The 16,731-nt window shown below is 55.9% G+C and overlaps 7 protein-coding genes across 7 annotated transcripts; 4 read left to right on the top strand and 3 right to left on the bottom strand.

Annotated features, from left to right (window-relative positions):
• Positions 1–651: 651 nt before the first annotated feature.
• Positions 652–6,568, top strand: CH63R_00849 (Cellular morphogenesis regulator; the record flags this gene model as incomplete). Its single annotated transcript, XM_018295824.1, has 6 exons — positions 652–751; positions 810–937; positions 1,005–3,403; positions 3,453–3,697; positions 3,745–5,204; positions 5,252–6,568. 6 exons carry the CDS (start codon positions 652–654, stop codon positions 6,566–6,568), a joined length of 5,649 nt encoding a protein of 1,882 aa, XP_018164186.1.
• Positions 6,569–6,639: 71 nt separating this feature from the next.
• Positions 6,640–7,475, bottom strand: CH63R_00848 (RNA cap guanine-N2 methyltransferase; the record flags this gene model as incomplete). Its single annotated transcript, XM_018295823.1, has 2 exons — positions 6,640–7,315; positions 7,393–7,475. 2 exons carry the CDS (start codon positions 7,473–7,475, stop codon positions 6,640–6,642), a joined length of 759 nt encoding a protein of 252 aa, XP_018164185.1.
• Positions 7,476–8,012: 537 nt separating this feature from the next.
• CH63R_00847 (GRASP55/65 family protein) lies at positions 8,013–9,207 on the top strand (the record flags this gene model as incomplete). Its single annotated transcript, XM_018295822.1, has 2 exons — positions 8,013–8,180; positions 8,263–9,207. 2 exons carry the CDS (start codon positions 8,013–8,015, stop codon positions 9,205–9,207), a joined length of 1,113 nt encoding a protein of 370 aa, XP_018164184.1.
• A 364-nt stretch (positions 9,208–9,571) lies between these two features.
• CH63R_00846 (Dolichyl-diphosphooligosaccharide--protein glycosyltransferase subunit OST2) lies at positions 9,572–10,376 on the bottom strand (the record flags this gene model as incomplete). Its single annotated transcript, XM_018295821.1, has 4 exons — positions 9,572–9,638; positions 9,698–9,761; positions 9,823–9,880; positions 10,050–10,376. 4 exons carry the CDS (start codon positions 10,374–10,376, stop codon positions 9,572–9,574), a joined length of 516 nt encoding a protein of 171 aa, XP_018164183.1.
• Positions 10,377–10,970: 594 nt separating this feature from the next.
• Positions 10,971–11,420, top strand: CH63R_00845 (transmembrane protein 14C; the record flags this gene model as incomplete). Its single annotated transcript, XM_018295820.1, is given in 3 exon segments — positions 10,971–10,982; positions 11,000–11,123; positions 11,227–11,420. 3 exon segments carry the CDS (start codon positions 10,971–10,973, stop codon positions 11,418–11,420), a joined length of 330 nt encoding a protein of 109 aa, XP_018164182.1.
• A 415-nt stretch (positions 11,421–11,835) lies between these two features.
• Positions 11,836–12,191, bottom strand: CH63R_00844 (uncharacterized protein; the record flags this gene model as incomplete). Its single annotated transcript, XM_018295819.1, has 2 exons — positions 11,836–12,053; positions 12,158–12,191. 2 exons carry the CDS (start codon positions 12,189–12,191, stop codon positions 11,836–11,838), a joined length of 252 nt encoding a protein of 83 aa, XP_018164181.1.
• A 434-nt stretch (positions 12,192–12,625) lies between these two features.
• CH63R_00843 (Prefoldin subunit) lies at positions 12,626–13,342 on the top strand (the record flags this gene model as incomplete). Its single annotated transcript, XM_018295818.1, has 3 exons — positions 12,626–12,662; positions 12,838–12,928; positions 13,132–13,342. 3 exons carry the CDS (start codon positions 12,626–12,628, stop codon positions 13,340–13,342), a joined length of 339 nt encoding a protein of 112 aa, XP_018164180.1.
• Positions 13,343–16,731: the final 3,389 nt, after the last annotated feature.

Here is a 16,731-nt window from a genome sequence, read left to right as displayed (position 1 = left end):
TGTCGAGAGCCTTTTTAAGCTTCGTCCAAATCAAACTATTCTTTGGTCATGCAAAGTTGGTTATAAATTCACAATTTCTCCAACCAGCTAGTACTTCTGCTTAGCATCTCCCACATGCTGTGTCACGCGACAAGGAGCAAAGGGCGGTCTTATCTTGAAGAGCTAAGGTGCAGGAAAGAGAACACAAGATGGGGAGAGAAAGTCCACAATTCCCAGGTACCATGTATCCGCATCCGCACACTATCCGTGAACCAACGCTTGATGACGTTATTGCACTGGGTAGGCAGATAGATACCTGGGTACAGTACATCTAAGGTACCGCGGTATTCTCCCGGCCGGGACCTAGCACAGAAGGGCTACGGCAGCCTCGTCAGGCGGGACCGGTCACTATAATTGGCCAACCAATGGGGAGCTTGGGAGCTTCCAGGGTACCCACTGTACAACCTGTCGTCTGGAAGGAGACATGGTAGCCTTTCGAGCTCATTACACTCTGAACCCTGTCCAGCAACTCTCGATGCGGAGAGTGTATCCAGTGCCAGCGACCTAACCACAAAGGCTCAGGCAGAAATGAGCCCGCAATACCTTCGTTACGACCACACACGAACATACTGATGTTCTTACTCGTTCACACAACACCCACTCTCAGCAATCATGGCCCTTGAGCCAGGCTCTGGTCGACGGTCTGTCTCCCCCGAGAGCTCAGGCCGCGAGTCTCCTCTTCCGCGCCAATGGAGGAATCAACTCGGCGCTGGTAGGCTTCTCTGGCGAGATGCGTTTCTGAATCGCCTGATAATAACCTGACATGATAGAAGAAGCGCCCATAAAGGACAAGCACTATCGTAAATACGCATCCGGTATCGAGCGAGCTCTTTCACTGTTCGAGACTGCATTGCAGGAATGGGCAGACTACATCTCGTTCTTGAACCGCCTGCTAAAGGTTCGAATCCTCCCCCCCTCGCTTTCCGTTCGGCCCAGCAGTATGGGAGACTGACCGTGGTCGCAAGGCACTTCAAGCTCGACACCCTTCTACCACGACCATCCCTTCGAAAGCCGTCGTCGCAAAGCGCCTATCGCAATGTCTCAACCCCTCCCTGCCGTCAGGCGTCCACCAAAAAGCCCTCGAAGTCTACAGCTACATATTCGCAACGATAGGCACCGATGGTCTCTCCAAAGATCTACCACTATATCTTCCCGGCCTGGCCTCGACCCTTTCGTTTGCGTCCCTTTCCGTCCGATCACCTTTCCTCGACCTACTCGAACACCATTTCCTCGATTTAGACCCTCGATCGCTCCGACCGGCCATGAAGTCCGTTGTGTTGGCTCTCTTGCCCGGACTTGAAGATGAGACAAGCGAAGACTTCGATCGAACATTGCGGTTGATGGACAGTTTCAAGGCTGCCATTCGCCCCGTCAATGGCCAAGAACAGGACGGCCCCCACTCATCCGGAGACGGCTTCTTTTGGCAATGTTTCTTCTTGGCCTCTATCACGGGATCGAGCCGCAGAGCTGGAGCTTTGGCCTACCTAGTGAGGAACTTGCCGAAGTTGGGCGAGCCAATCGTTCAGGGAAAATCCGCCAAGAATGGCGTCCAAGAAGACGAGCAATCTGCACAACTCGCGAAGATGGTCACTTCGCCCGAACCTGGGTTGCTGCTGCGCTCGTTTGCTGCCGGCCTTGCTGACGAGCAGCTCCTGATTCAGCGAGGATTTCTGGATCTCTTGGTCACGCATCTTCCGCTGCACTCCAAGGTCCTCCAAACCAACGTCAAGCCAGGCGATTTGGAACTACTTCTCCGTGCGGCTGTGGGTGTCGTCATTCGGAGGGACATGAGTCTCAACAGGAGGCTTTGGGCATGGTTTCTTGGCCCGGATCCCGCGCCAGGAGAAAGCGAGAGTGGCATCGAGTCGCCGTCGTCAACAGATCACCAGCATTCGTATTTTGCATCCAAAACCAGCTACTTTGAGGACCACGGGCTGCAGCCTCTGACCCGGGCCCTCTTGAGCATGATCAATGTTGATCAGGGATCGAGCCCCGGAGAGAGGGCGAGGCCTTACCGAATTTGTTTGTCGTTGATGGATCGGTGGGAGATTGGCGGCCTGGTTGTCCCCGAGGTGTTTCTCCCTATCGTTAACAGCGTCCGGCAGTACAGAGACCAAGCGCCCAGCAAGGCCGACTTCAACGAGGTATTCCGCAGTGCAAGTGTATTCTTTGATGGCGTCGAGAGTGGTCTGATCTACGGCGAGATCGTCAGTCTACTAGCACAAGCTATAGGGCCAGGGACCTTGTCGGACAAAGAGCGTCTCGACAAGCTCGACTTGGTCAACTTCATTTTGGCGAATTTCAACGTTCGAGAAGAAGAAATGGTTACGATTCATGCACCGCTTACCGCCCTTTCCATCCTTTGCATGCTCGAGGATACGAGAGAGAAGCAGCAGCGGCAACAAGCAGGCTTCTCTCGGAAGGGCTCACGGAAAGCTGCTGAGGAGGCATTGCACATTTCGCTGACTATCCTAGACCTCATCCCGGATCGGGCTTTTCCCTCATCTAGTGCGAACAAGCCCAAGAGGACAATGGAGTCCGGTGTCTTGGCGTCGTTGCCTGCAGTCGAACTTCTGAAGCGGATCAAGGCATTCTACGTCGATGAGCAAGGCAATCTCGATGCGGTTCATGTTCCTCTTTCTCCCATTGAGGTTGGTGAGCTTCTGTTACAGAAGTCTGGCCAGCTAGTCTGCGAAGGACTGAAGAATCCCGAGTCGGGGTCAGACTTGGGAGCTAAAGGGAGGATTCTTACCACCCTGCTACTCAAAGTGCCGACTACCTACCAGCTTGACACGACATACCTTTTGTCATGTCTCCATGAGCGTTTGGGGCACTCTGACGGACTGTCGTTTGTCTCTTACAACTCCATTCTCTACCTCTCCTCACACCTCTACTCTGCGGAGCGGATAGAGCTGGTGGACCTGACCGAACTAGTCACTCCTCTTGTCCGACAGGCCTGGGAATTCTTGTCGGCTTCAGAGCCAAAGCACCACGTCGAAACGGTTAGATCACTATGGCAGCTCCAGACTGCACTCAGCTCGCAAAACCGTGACATAGAGGCTGCGCTTGCCAGCCTAATCATCGAGGATGATGTCCAGGGGTCCTTTGCGTCGCGCCCAGCAGATGCCGGGCGCCGCTTCAGCGTGTTGTGGTCCCACACGTTGCAGGACTCTAGCGCCGAAAGACGCGGTTCTAGGACGCCCATGGTTGAAAAGCCTCCGCAGATTCGGATGTCTGGCTCGGAAAATTACGAAGTCATGTTGACACGGCCTCTCTTCCTCATGCTGGATGCTCTATTGGACGAGCGGACCCAGTTGTTCATGACTGTTAAGGGGTGGTTGAACAGCTTGGTAGGCATCGACAAGTGAGTGAACCTGGTTCTTATGGCGATGCACTGCTCTAACCAGAACTAGGTTATTCCTGCTCTTCGTACGGAAGTTTTCTTCTATGGAGTTTCTGAGATCAAGTCGCGATATTGGCTCAGCCGCTGCTTCAGCTAATTCAACTACATTCACGGTGGATGATGACCTAGACCTCTGCCTCTACTACCTCAGAACATTGTCCAATGTTCTGCGTTGGGCCCCTGATGTTATATGGGCCGTGTTGGGTTCGACTAGTCTGACAGTCGACAACGACCACCCAGAGATCGCGCAAATGAGTAAGTGGCAATGCACTCAATACGAGTCTGGCGCTAACCAACAAAAGCCGGTAGCGAGGGCGACATCTCCATGCAAGAGGTCTTCATTCACGTTTGTTTACGGTGCATTGCCGGAAACAACGAGCCTGCCGAAGAGAACATCCGGATCCGAGCCACTCAACTTCATCGCTATGCCTTGACTGTCATGCACCAGATACTCCTGAATCCTTACGCCGAGCCCCTTGCAAGTCTACACTTGGAGGACGTTCTCATTGAGCGTCTTCTCCAGTCTCTAAGTGGGCCTGATCCTTACGTCCAAGTCCTTCTCTTAGACGTCGTGTTCGATGCCTTGAAACTTAGAGATATCATCATCTCAGACGTTCCTGCTTCTCCGTCGTCAGAGAAGAGAAAGATGAGCCTTGATCCCACCAAGACACTTAGAGTGTCGACACAATTGGAGACGAAACCGACTGCACCACCGCCCAACCTGCTCAAGTGCCTCCAGGCTGGTCTAAGCTCACCCAGCAGTCGCAGCGTTCTTGACAGTTGGGTAAGCTTCTTAACAGAGTGCTTGCCGTTCTACTCGGATACCATATTTCAGGTTCTTATTCCTCTCGTGGAAACGCTGTGCCGGCAGGTTTCCAACACTTTCAACGACTTGCAGTCCATTTTCAGAGACAACGGCAGTTCTAGGAAGGATGCCTGGAATGCGCCTGAGTCGACGCTCATCTCTCTTCTCAATGCTCTGGAGCAAGTCTTGGCTCGGGCGCACGAGCGACTTCTGGCTGAAGAGGCCAGAACGCAAGTTGTCAAGGGCCCAGATCAACACCCAGGGTTCTTCGGAAATATGGTGTCTGGTGTCTTCAACTCGGACGCTCCGCAAACACGCAGTGCCACTGCAAACGACAGGCTTACGGTGCACCTTGCATTCGCGGATGCTGTTCGCATTTGTTTTACTATCTGGTCCTGGGGTCAAGGCAGCGATGCAAACGCTCAGGACATGACTTCCATCTCCTCTTTCAACTACACATCACTTCGGATGAGAAACCGGGCTCGGCGACTATTGGAGCACCTCTTCGCAGCCGAGACTTTGGAGTGCCTCGAAACGGTCATTGACATCTGGCGGAGCTCTATCAACATCACCACACCGGCTCCCCAGTCCGAAGTGTTCAACCTTCTCCCGGCATTGGATGGTTCTCGGCCTAAACACACCATTCCTGCCATCTTCAATGCCATATACAGCAGGACAAACCCTGGGGCATTGGACGCTTCAAGAAAATCGACTCTGACGACATCACTTCAAGACATTGACCTTGTCACGTTTCTGGTTGAGTATGCTCGCACACTTGAGGACGATGCGATGGACGAGATATGGCTTGACTGCATGGCATTCTTGCGCGACCTGCTCACGAACCCTTTCCCACACCGACAAACACTGCCAAGTCTGCTGGAATTCGCCGCTATTCTTGGAGAAAAGGTGGACAACACCAACTTCGGCGAACAGCGCAAGATGAGGCGCGAGCTTGGAGTAAGTACGGCTGGTGCTCCCTATGCTCTATTACTAACCAGGAGCAGGATCTCTTCCTCCGACTTCTGACCGCTATCTTTACTACCAAGCCTATGACATATGCAGATGCGCCGTCTTACGAAAAGTCAGAGAAGAACCGAGATGGCATTCGCCGGGCCACGACTATTTCTTTGGTTAGCGTCCTTGATAGGGCCGAGGATGTAGTGGCTATCCTGGCGTCGATTGTTCCGAACCTTCCAAAGATCTTGGTCGAAACAGATCGTGTGTTGTCTGCCGCAGGCACAATATCGACGAACGTAATCAGCCCGGCGTTCAGAGCCAAGGCGTTCCCGGACACCGTGTCCAAGAACACACTTGTGCTCCTTCAGGAACTTTCCAGGCTGCCTAACAATCAGAAGACCTGGAAGAAGGATGTCGGAGATGCTTTCAACGATGCTAGGTTCTTTAGCTCGAGCATCGAGTTGGTGCGAAGCGACTGGTTGCCGCTGCTGAGACAGTGGACTGTCAGCGACAAGGAGCGCATGCCTGAACTCCTGAGCCGTATGACCCCACCTACAACAGCTGGTATTGTGTTTGGTGTTGGCGCTACCTCGGCTCGTCTAGAAGCAGACCGAAAGACGCAGCTCAACCTTCGTCGCACCGCCACACTGGTCCTCGCCTCAAGCGAAGATGCCTTCGTTGCAGAACTCCCGACCATCTTGGACAAGGTAGTGGAGCTTCTCGGGGCCACGGCAACCTCCTCGCCTTCGTCCACTATGCGGGCAGAGATCTACATGGTCGTCCGCGCGCTGGTACTCAAGACCAGTGCGGTCCACCTGGCTATGATGTGGCCGGTCATCAACGCCGAGCTCCACGCGGCCATCTCATCTGTGGTTGCCCCTGATCACAGCACCGCCTCCGACACCTATAACAACACGTCCATCCTGCAAGCCTGCAAGCTGCTGGACTTGCTCATCTGCGTGGCGCCGGACGATTTCCAGCTTCACGAGTGGCTCTTTGTCACGGACACTGTCGAGGCCGTCTACCGGTCCACCAGCTACCAGCCCGTTGCTTTGGTCGACGAGCTTGCGGAGGAGCTTGGCACTATGGGCGTCAGCTCGTCATTGGGAAGCATTTCGGCCGCACACCTAGCCACGAGCAGCTCGCACAGACGGCCACTGCTTGGGGCCGGCGGCATCAACGATGAAGTCGGTATCGACAGGAAAGACGAGTTGGTGGGCAAGATTCTGCGACCGTTCTTCGGGCAGCTCAGCATCTTCGCCTTCGAGTCGACGTACGCGATGGCGCCGCTCGACCGGGAGTTTTGCATTCTGGGGCTATTGAAGGATTTGTTCGACGAACGTAGCGTGGTCAAGGCGTTGTAAAAACAAATTCTCGTGTTACAATCAGTGCTTCGTGGGAATAGAGATCATCAGCAGGAATAATTTTTTTCTTCTTATTGAGACTTCAACGTTGGTGGGCTCAGCGTCCCTGGTATAAATGCCACCATGGCCTTGCTCGCGCCCTCCATGCAGTACTGCACTACCTCGAGCTTCTCCCCTTCCGGGGCCAGTTTTGCAATCTGTCTCAGGTCGCTTGTCCTAGGCAGATACAGCGCGTGATCCATGGGCTTACACGCGTCATGCAGCTGCTGCAAGGTATACGGCTCCATCTGGCTAAGGTCAAAGATCTCGGCGGTGCTGTAGCCGGGCCCGCCCCATGGCGGAGATGCGAATACAACGGTCTCGGCCATGTCGACCCTCAGCTCCTCAGCCAGGTCGTCGGAGGCGTCGCGAAGCTTGGCCAGGTACTCGAAGCAGTCGCCATGGATCCAAGTGATGTACTCGCCGACCTCATACAGCTCGGCGTTGTGCTGGGCGCAGGCGAGGGTTGCAGCGTCGCGCTCGACGGAGATGACGCGATCCCAACGGGCCGAGAGGGCGAAGGCGATGGTGTTGCCGCCAGCGCCGCCGAACATGTCAATGAGGACGCGCTTGGAGGCGTCAGTGTGATACATCTCGTCGGCGACCTTGTTGGCGAGGGGTTCCGGCGTCACGCCGAACCAGGCGTCGTCGGTGAGGCGGACGCCCTCGTCGTACCAGGAGAAGATGGAATAGCGCTGAGAGAAGTATCTGGAGGGGGATGTCAGTTGCCGAGGGGCCAACTATGAGGTCGGATGAGAGGGTGTCGAAGGGGACGGACGACTTACTTTTGGAGGTCCCAAGGCACTTCTGCCTTGGATTTGTAATGGTGGCACTCATCCGTCAGGGGGAGTCTGGTAGCAGCCTTCATCTTGGAGATGGTGATGCATAAAGCGCGAGACTTATTTGTACAAGGTTTGCTTTTTGAGCATGAAGATTAAGATGCTACATATGCGTTTTCTCCAGTTGTGTGGCCGGTTCGGGTAAGACCGCGTCACATTTTGGGGGTGCCGTTAAGAGCGGGCGTTGATACCCGGCCCAGGAGGATGAAAATGAGCATGAGCGAGGCTGGAAGGATAAACCAACGGTCGAGCTAAAAGAAAAAAAAAACGATGGGGTCCACTTTAGCGTCCCACTAATGCGGGAAGAAGCTTGGACCCCCATGCAAGGCTGACGGGTCAGGTACCTTTAGAATGACAGCTTGCTCCAAGGGCCCAAAGGGTAGAGACGACTTTGTGGAAACGCACCCGGTGACAACTTCGAGGCACACAACCCACCGCGACAAGAATATTCGACGGATTTCCGAGCTTCATAACACCGAATCGTCTCTCCAGAAAAAAGAAAGAAAAAAGCCGATACCGCACTAGATAAGAACAAAAACCCTGTTCCAGTGCTGAACGCGCCCACCATGTTCAACGCGCTGAACCGCTTCATGTCCCGCCTGGACGGGCAGCAACCGACCCATCAGAACAACAACCAGGGGTCCTTCGGCTTCCAGGTCCTGCGGAACACCAACCTCGAACTTAACATCGAGCCGTGGTTCGACTTCATCATTGGCATCAACGGCCGTCCTATTGTACGTGACCACCTACCCACCTCCCGCTCCCTCCCTTCTTCCAGCCCGAACCGTTTCCAAGACTAACACGACACCGCAACAGGACAACCCTGACCCTCGCCTCTTCGCCCAGGAAGTCCGCAACTGCGCGGGCGGCACGCTCTCCCTCGGGCTCTGGTCCGCAAAGGGCCAGCGCACGCGCGAGCTGCACGCCCAGGTGCCCCACGACACGGCCTCGCTCGGCCTCTCGCTGCAGTGGACACCACTCGCTGTCGCCGCCAACATCTGGCATGTCCTCGACGTCGCCGCCAACTCCCCCGCCGACGCTGCCGGCCTTCTGCCATACGGCGACTACATCCTCGGCAGCCCCGAAGGCGCCTTGCACGGCGAGGGCGGGCTCAGCGAGCTCGTCGAGGACCACATCGGCCGGCCGCTGCGGCTGTACGTCTACAACAACGAGTACGACGTTACGCGCGAGGTGACGATCCAGCCCACCCGCGAGTGGGGCGGCGAGGGCGCCCTCGGCTGCGTCCTGGGGTACGGCGCGCTGCACCGCCTGCCGGCGCCGCTGAACGAGCCGGTACACGCGCCGGGGGAGATGATGTTTGACGGCGAGAAGGACCCGGCCGCCGCGCTTTATGGGGCTTCTGCTGTTGGTGCCGGTGGCTTGGGAGGCGATACGCAACAACAGGACCTGTTCGTGCCGGCTGCCGCTGCTGGTATAGGCGCGGGCGCGCTGCCGTCAGGGGGCGATTTCTTGGTGCCCGCGCAGATGGTCGACGCGAGCGGGGCGCCGCCGCCGCCACCGCCGGCGGGTACGGCGACGACGAGGAAGAAGAAGGAGAGGCATCACGGCGGGAACAACTTCATGGACGACTACTTCAAGGAGGAGGAGAAGAAGAGCAGGGAGGCCGACAACGCGCCGAGCGGGAGGGGGACGCCGGTTGCGCCGCCTCCGAAGACGGGAGGTCCGCCGCCGCCGCCGAGGGCAGGGTCGGCGGGGCCACCGAAGGAGGAGCAGCAGGCCGCCGCTCCGGAGGCCGAGTGATGCGCGGGGAAATGGCTGGCGTTCGGGGAAAAAAGACACGGTTTATAGAGCTAGAGCTTTTTTTTGGAGTCCCTTGGTATCATGCATGATTCCCTGAATTGCACTCTTCTTCTCTCCTTCTTCCTTCAGACATCTGCCCGTGCTTGCTCTGTGGATGCAAGCGCCTGCTTGTGTAATGTACATTGGCCTGGTTCGTCTCGCATGCTCCTGATGCTGCCCATGCGGTGTTTTGTGGTGCGGCTTCCGTGCTGTACCGAGTTTGTCTATATCCCTCCGCGTCGTGCTCGAATTTTGACTCGGGAAACCCCGTCCACTTTTCTTTTCTTTTCACCGTCGTCTGTCTGCAACCCCTGATTTTGGAAACTTAGTTTATGAAGTTGACGCAGAAGAAGTGGAGGATCAAGCTGCATGCGACGTAGTCGGCAAACGCTCTGCGGTTTACGTTAGCTTCGTTGGGATAAGAGATTCAGAGATTCGGGACGGAAAGTACCTCTCGGGTGATACGGAAGGGAAGTCGGACTTGTTGGCCTCGGTGGTCTGGATGCGCAAGGAAGCTGGGAAGCCTGCTGTTAGCCATCGGAAGCAGGAGTGGGAGTGCCGTCCCAATCGACTTACCAGTGAGGACGAATTGGCCGACGGTAGCAGAGAAACCAGAGAGGAAGGCGTTGAAGGGCTGTTTTACAACATTATTAGCAATCGTTCAGACGTAGATAGATTCCCGACTCGGCTGCCAGAGTCCGCTCCTTTGCAGTCGCCCTCCAAGACAAAACTACCGCCTCGCGAAACGCTCCAACCCCCCCCCCCCCCCCCAAAAGATCTTTAGAAAGCAATTGGAGACGTACAAAGTTGCCAGCGATGACGCAGTACAGGAACTGCAGCGCCCCGACGACGACAAGGAAGGCCATGAAGACGTCAATCAGCTTCGTGCGCTGCGGCGTGTTGTTGACGTAGTGGTTGTAGAGGTTGGCGAGGACCCGGTCCCAGTTCTGGGCGCCGGAGGAGACGCCCTTGGGAGTCATGGTGATGGGGCCGGCCTTGGGCTGCGAGGTCATGGTGCCCGGGATCGCGGCGGCGGCGGTCGGTCCCGCGGGCGAGGAGGGGAGTTGCTGGGCGTGGTCGGCGGAGGCAGCGGCGGCCTTCTGGGAGGAGGCGGTGCGTTTGGGTGCCATTGTGGGGAGTGGGTTATTATTTCAGGACGGTCGCGACGGTGGTGTGGTTTTGGCGAGTTTGGAGGATTGGCGGATTGGAGGGTGGTGGTGGACGACCGATAGTTGAAGGTTGAAAGGCGCTCGAGATGGTCTCCAGGATGCTGCGCGGGCCAATGCTTGCTGCGTGGTGCTTGGGAGCTGGGGAGCTCTGGAGGACACGAAAGCTTGAAGCCACAGGCCCCGTCAGGTGATGTGTGGCTGGTAATGACTCGACCTGCGTAATTCGCCAAGCCACAAATCCGGGGTAGCAGCGTCCCTGCTTTGCTGGGTCCCTGTGGTTCGGGAGGTAGAAGAATCGTGATTAGTCATATGCGGGAATGGATGAGATCATTCAGCTGTCTGTCGACTTCCTTTGGTGGATTGTCAAGCCGAAGCTTGGACTTCCCGAGGCACCGAACCGATCTTACATCTACTGTGATCTTCCACATACTTTTGAGCTCGACTGTCACCAATTGAAATTCTAAAGAGACACATTTGGCTCTCTTCTCAGCCAACTTCACAACAAACCTCAAAATGGTATACTAGCACAGCCTGATTCGCCGTCACCAGTAGGACATGAAGCTGACAGTAACACCTTTGCGCAGTCTTCAGACCTGTCCATCCCCTCCTTCGTCCTGGGCGCATTGACCGCCGGCGGCGGCATCGCCGGCTACGCCCGTACTGGCTCTCTGCCGTCCATCATCGCCGGCGTCAGCGTCGGTCTTCTTTGTACGTAGCAAGTTCTATGATGCTCTATATCTCCCCCCCCCCCCCTGTCCTGCCGCACCCATGTGTGGACATTGAAATTGGCCACGGCTGATACCCGGCGCAGACGGCCTCGGCGGCTACCGCATCCAGAACCGCGAGTCTTTCGGCGTCGAGCTCAGTCTCCTCGCCTCGGCCGTCCTTGGCGGCTCCTCCATCCCTCGCGCCATCCGCCTCCGCAAGCCCGTGCCCATCCTGCTCAGCGTCCTGTCCGTCTTTGGCCTGTTCACCTTTGGCAGCGAGTTCCGTCGCACCTTGTAAAAGGTGACTGGGTGTTGAAAGGTGGGGGCGACTGTGCGACTCTTTGACGAGATGTACGTTACTGTAGCATCAGCCTAGTACCGAACAAAAGAATTTGACCAAAATTGAAAGAAGTGATGTTTTGTCTTTCCGCACATGCCCAGCGCCGATTCGGTTGCCCCGTGATATGGTACATTATCCGCCGTTGCCTCGTAGGACACCTTCCCCCAGCCAACTGAATCGCTTGTACATGTCTCTCCTTGATCTCCTGTTTCCCGTCCTCGTCATCTTAAGAGTTTGATAAGCTGCGAGTGTTCGTGGTATTAATACAATGTCGAGTCGACGCCCTATCGCATTGGATGCGACTTTGGGGGCTCCGGCGACGGGGTTTTCCTGGTTCGATCGATCGAAACGGGTGAATAAAGTCGTCCGCATTCTAGTCGAGGCCGAGCGACTTGTTGATCTCCTTTATCCGGTTCTCCCGCTCCTCGCGCTTCGCCCTCGCGGCGGCCCTGTTCGCCTCAGTGCGCCTCGCACGCGCGCCGCGGAGGCACTCGCTGACCTTGTCCTTTGCGCCGTTGCACCCGCCGAGGGACTTGAAGAGGAAGCCCTTGGCGTGGCACTCTTCGAGGGCGACCATGATGTCTTCGCACTCTGTTTCAAACGGGGAGGTTAGTACCCGTGTTGGCGGGTTCAAGGAGGGAGGCAGCGGCCCGATCATGCGCGAATGCTGGTTCAAGTGGGAGGGTGACTCTGACCGAAGTTGTCCTTGGTGTGCAGATGGGGATGCATCTTGAGTCGGAACTGTATATGTGGGCTTGGTGGGAAGTGTAGAATCGCAGGTCGTAGGAAAGATTTGCCTCGGCGTCTGGGCGTGATGTTGAAGAGGCGCAAAAAGATTCCGGGGTTCAAAGGGTTAGAATGTACCGCGAGGGATTGAATGGGACCACTTGGTGGGGAGAGAGAAAGCGGCCGGGACTTTGCTTTGCGCTGAACGGGGGGCGGTTACGGTGGCCGGTCGCCCTCGGCGCGGCAAAAGCTCGGACCACTGGGCTGGACTCCTTCTAGAACTTCCATCTGCCGTTGGTCACTGCTCGCACGCAGGGCATTTCCTCCGGCGCCTTGTCCCTCACTGAGTTGGCCCGTCTTGACCTTTCTTGCGACTTCATCAAGCTCCATCAAAACGTTCTTCTCAACTCAACTTCGACTCGAGATTCGCACCCACGATGTCGGCCCAAGTAGCAAACCAGCGGAAGCAGCAAGGTCAGTTCTCGCATAGGGAAGAATGGGCGACGGGGGCAAAGAGTTTTGACGCCTCACGAAATCAAATCAACCCCGCCATCTCTCTCTCTCTCTCTCTCTGCCTCTCACACACACACACATACACACACATTCACACATATTTACACACAATATGCACAAACTAAATCGTCTTCAGATCTGCAAACACAGTATGGCATCTACAAGAACACCTTGCAGCAGATTGCTCAGAAGATCGGCGACGTCGAACAAGAAGCCGAAGAACACAAGTGAGTCCTTGCCCTTTTGTCTTCGAGACTCGTCGTCTCTCCCCCCTCCTCAGTCGCCAACACCGGATTTACCTCCGAACTTCCCTGTGCCAACTTATTCCTCACACCGCTCTTATACCCCCCCTTCAAAACTTAAACTTGATGAACCCCACACACCGCTCATTGTGACATCTTTACTGACCGGGACACCATCATCTGAACAGGCTCGTGCTGGAGACGTTGCAGCCGCTGTCGGACGATCGCAAGTGTTTCCGCCTGATTAACGGGGTACTGATGGAGCAGACGGTCAAGGACGTCATGCCTGCCCTAACGACAAACTCGGAAGGTCTGAAGAAGGTCCTTGAGGATCTCGTCAAGCAGTACAAGGCCAAGCAGGAAGAGTTGGAGAAATGGAAGGTCAGTGACATGGGCTAGTCCCTCCTATCCCCGTCGTAAACGTTATACACGTCATTGGAAGACTAGTTTGCTGAAGATTTTGAAACTGCAGAAGAAGAACAATGTCCAAGTTGTCCAGAACTAAGGTGGGGAAGACCGGTTCTCAGATATGGACTTGATGGAGGGAACCTGGCCTTGCGCCTGGTCTCGTGTCCTTGATGACCCTCTTCTCAGGTTTGTCTTTTGACCGCGGAGCCCACACCGGGTCGTATCGGGCAGCGAGGAGCGTGGAAGATTTCTCGCTGTTTCCATAGTACCTAGTGGAAGGTCATTCCCACGCGTCTGTTTGGGGAGTGAAATGAGACATTCGAGGACGTCACGGCAACTTCGGTGATGTGAAAACGAGGCGACGTCGCATATACCCGTGGACGATGGAGCACAAACAGACAGACAACTCAGCAATGTGCCTGGCAATAAAGGCCTTGCTGACGGTGTAGTGTTAGTGATAGCAATGCGTTGTTCGGCGCCGTATGCGTAGCAATGCAAGACGCAATAGATGCCGGCGGCAACAACCTTTCAGTGCCCGACAGGATCGCACTGCGAAGTAGTCAGATCAACACACCACACAAAGAGCCATGGCAGCCTTGGAGGTTCAGATGGCTGGCTGAGAAAGCCCCAATTGACGAGGCGAGCTCACTGGCTGCTTCTCATGCGGCCTGACGAAAGGGTGTAAGCGTTGGGGGCTACCACCTCCAAAGTGCCTCTCTGAACCATCAGACGGCTATACACGGGTCCATTCCGTCTCTCACTCGGGAGAGGAGGAGCACGCGCGACGGAGGCGGACCGGCCGATCCGGCCGATGATCGATTGGTAGCCGTCAAGACATCAGCTGCTCGCTCTCCTGCGTGCGCCGGTCGATTCTTATATCGATGGACGAAAACGGGCATGTCCGGTTCATGTTTGCAGAGATGTGAAACGCAATAGCTGCGACGGGGCGACTGATTACTGTACCCAACTGATTCTACAGCTGTGATATCACGCGCAGTTGAGCCACCGCTACTGATGCCCGACGATCGAGGTACCGTCGGCGCCTTGGTTGTGGTCAGCCACGAGCTAGACATGGAGAGAGATGGAGGGATTCCACACTCCATACCCGCCTCGCCGACCCCCGTGGTTTCTCTAGCCGCATGCATGCTGTACGAAGAAGTACGAAATCATTCTTGGTATGTGGGCTGGCGGCATCATGGGCTGCCTAATGTGACCTGGGTCGCGGATAAGGTAGTTGGACTACTGGCTGACGTGCTGCATGGCGCCCAGCGCCTCGTGTGATGTCGGAAATCTGTCATATTCAGGGCGATACTGCAACTGGCAGCGGCATCTCGAGGGCTTTGGTTTTCATGACGATGATGTCGGGCATCCGTTATCTGGGGGCCACCGGCAAGGCCAGACCGGTGCATCTCGGCGAGGTTGTCGTCGACCAGGATCAGGAGGGAGAAGATGTGCCTCTGAGTTGTCAATTTCTTCCAGGGGTAAGGGAAGCGCAGCCAACACATGCAACCCTTACGCCGGTGATATGAAATCACCCGCAACAGCGACGGAGTCCCGAAAAGCGTACCCCTCCCGCCACGAGGAGTAAGTGAGAAGGAGGGGTAGGGACCGCATCATCCGGACCAGGGTCGTGCAAAAGCGAGAGAAAATGGTCGGCGGCGCATGGGATCCGGTTGTATTCTCGATGCGGCAAGCGTCGTCCAATCCGAGCCCAGCCCAATAATAGGGTTATTGGCTCCCGACAGAAGGAAAGGAGCCCAACCGTGATGAGAAACAGCCTGGATGCAGGGTCAGAGACGTGCCATGTATGTAAGGCGATGGGCCGCCGACTGGTGACCGGCGCATCCTCTCGAGACATTGGCAGAATTTCTCCGCGTTTTCGCTGGCGGCAACGGCTGTTCGAAGGATGACTGACGCTTCCCGGGGTATATTGTGCCAATCACAGGAACGAAAAGTTGCCTGACAATGTCTCATTGGCCTAAGAAGCTTGGCTTGGCCTTGTGACGGGCAGCCTCGTGTCCGAGAAAACACTTGAAAAGGCAAGTGGCTTCGCGAGCCAACCGAGGCGCATGCTTCGGCCCAAGCAAGTCGTCATTTGAAGCGCTTGGTTGTTGGGCTGCTGCTGCCGCTGCCGCTACCATCAGCCTTCTTGTGCCTGACAAAGCGGGCCTAGTAGGTTGGGGGCGATGTCGAGACGGACTGGTGACAGGTTTGACGGCTTGTTTACTCCAGACGGTGCCATTGTCAAATCAAGCGGCTTAGTCGCCCTCCCACTCGGCCCTGTCGCGACGACTGACGAGCTGCCCGAAGTGCCAAAAGTCGCACGGCCGGGAACGACGTCGAGGGAGCTGGCTGGATGTGTCCGAGTGCATTACTTCGTCAACAACGCCCGTTCGGCATGACGGAGCTATCAGGCGATCGCCGTCCATCTTCCGCTACTTCACACCCATCAGCGTCTGCAGAATCGATTCTCAAATCCCCCGTCTGGTTTCGTCGATTGTGCCACTTGCGCTGCTTGGCGTCCGCCATGCGCCGGTGAAAGGCAAGGTAGTTGTGCTTGCTACCCTCCTCCGAGCTGAATTAGTGGCTTCGTGCAGCTCACACCGCTCATACAAGGAGGGGCATGGGAGGGATGGCAAGAGCCCGTGTTGATACCGTACAGCATGAATGCATGCAATGACACATCAAACTCTACCGGGCGGAGGGAACAGAACAGGCGCTGTAGAAGTGAAAAATGAACCAGAAGCAGAAGCCCTGTCTGTCTTGTCTCCCTCCTGTCACATCAACAATCCCATCGAGTGTCGTCAGTGTAGGAACGTTGAGCGTTTTGTCTTCTCGGCGCTCTCGCAGTCGAACGGATTAGCAGAGAAGGAACAGAAGTTTATCTGAAGCCCGAACCGACGGCGAATGGACATCCGAGCGCGCGAAAATGAATGGAGAATGCGAAAGACATGTCGTAGGTTCGGTTCAGAGCACATCTCTTCATTCGCGTGTGCTAGGGAAGCGGATCGGATGATGGGGGGAGGGGGTCGGCGTTGGAGGTACCGCGCTAAATCCTGGAAGCTGACAGGTACTTCGGATCCTCTTGGTGAAACACTTGCTGACGAGGTACCGACTCTGTTATCGATAACCCGGTTGGCGGACGGCGCGACTTTGAGGGACTTTGACCTTGTTATTGTGCTTTAATGCGCCAGCTTCTTGTTGACCGCACCTTCTTTGCCCACTTTCCCTCCATTTCTCTCTTTTGCACCAACCCCACGTTTCTTGCAGCCATCAACAAGTACAGGTGCATCCTCCAGACAAGGCGCATTGTTAGGCACTATTGCGACCTCGATCGAAACAACTGGTAAGTGAATTCGGACAGGCCCTTGTCGACGGCA

The sequence above is a fragment of the Colletotrichum higginsianum genome, chromosome 1 (assembly GCF_001672515.1).
Source record: "Colletotrichum higginsianum IMI 349063 chromosome 1, whole genome shotgun sequence".
Taxonomy (NCBI): Eukaryota; Fungi; Ascomycota; class Sordariomycetes; order Glomerellales; family Glomerellaceae; genus Colletotrichum; species Colletotrichum higginsianum.
This window is presented reverse-complemented; position numbering and strand designations above follow the sequence as displayed.